This window comes from Anneissia japonica, unplaced genomic scaffold (assembly GCF_011630105.1).
Source record: "Anneissia japonica isolate Jap-2015-1 unplaced genomic scaffold, ASM1163010v1 scaffold110132_len1148_cov99_single, whole genome shotgun sequence".
Classification (NCBI taxonomy): Eukaryota; Metazoa; Echinodermata; class Crinoidea; order Comatulida; family Comatulidae; genus Anneissia; species Anneissia japonica.
The window spans coordinates 1-1,148 of record NW_022712433.1 but is presented as its reverse complement, the minus strand read 5'-3'; the positions used below and the strand labels follow the sequence as shown (position 1 = coordinate 1,148).

The 1,148-nt window shown below is 35.1% G+C and overlaps 1 protein-coding gene across 1 annotated transcript; it reads right to left on the bottom strand.

Moving 5' to 3' along the window:
• Positions 1 to 258: 258 nt before the first annotated feature.
• Positions 259 to 1,136, bottom strand: LOC117107796 (lengsin-like; the record flags this gene model as incomplete). The annotated part of the gene is made up of 1 exon (XM_033249571.1): positions 259 to 1,136. A coding segment is annotated over one exon (381 nt), but the record flags the coding sequence as incomplete, so codon positions are not given.
• Between the last annotated feature and the right edge of the window lie 12 nt (positions 1,137 to 1,148).

Here is a 1,148-nt window from a genome sequence, read left to right as displayed (position 1 = left end):
ATGGCTTGCCTGAATCCCATGCCTCGCAATTTGTCAATACCCGGTTGGTTTTTAGTGTTAATCCTCGTCCGCTCGTCTCCAAAATACATGCGAAGCGCTTTTGTGCCGCATCCTATTCACACAACTGCGCTGATTACTAGCTGCAATACTATGGAATTCTCCCCAGGGAGCTGAGTATGTGTTCCATATGTGTTTTATCCAATGACCGGGGTAGTAATGTGAAGCGCTTAGAGGCATTGTGCATGAAGCGCTATATAAGAGCGACATATTATTATTATTATTATTAGTATATTTTGTCAATATGATCGGATTTTCTCTATTGTTTCGTTTTAATTTGATTTTAATTTGTTTTGCAGTATATGGCCTCTTGTTGTTTTATTGGTTTGTATACCGGTACAATTTGTTTATTTACTGCTTACCGCTCATTAATTTTAATTTTATAATCGAAATGTGGTTCATTTTTTAATTTTGTATAAGCTTTATAGTTTCTGGGGAAACCTTCCATTTTGAACCTTAATGACTTTTGTTCTATTAATACTATTAGTTATAATTTAAATGTTTATCAAAAATCTTTGTATATTGGATTTTATTATAATAATATTATGATAATAATATATATGCTAATTGTTATACAGACAATATCTAAACAGACGGTATCTAAAAGAAGAAAGGGGTCTGATTAAAATTTGGAATTTACTTCAGAACCAGTAGATTTACTCTATATATTTCGAAGAAAAAATGAAGTTAATGTTTTTTTAAATGTATTTAAAATACATATTCCAGTCCCACATAGAATCACCATTTTCTTCTGCTTCTCTTGCTTTTTGCATTTCATGAGACTTTATGGCAACGAAGCATTTCACAAAGTCTTCACTAAATGCATCCCTGATGACCTCGTCCTGCAGAAATTCTTCGACGGCATCTTGCATGGATGTTGGTATTGTTGGTGTTTTCTCAGGAACATCTTGCAAAAGGTACGCGGATCCAGTGACGTTAGCTGGAAGGGGAAGCTTCTTCTTGATTCCATCTATCCCGGCGGCAACTGTGGCCTCTAAAACTAAATAGGGATTTGATCCAGCACTCCCCATACGATTTTCAATGTAAGAACCAAATTCACTATTGATCTTCACACGAACTGCGCATGTTCG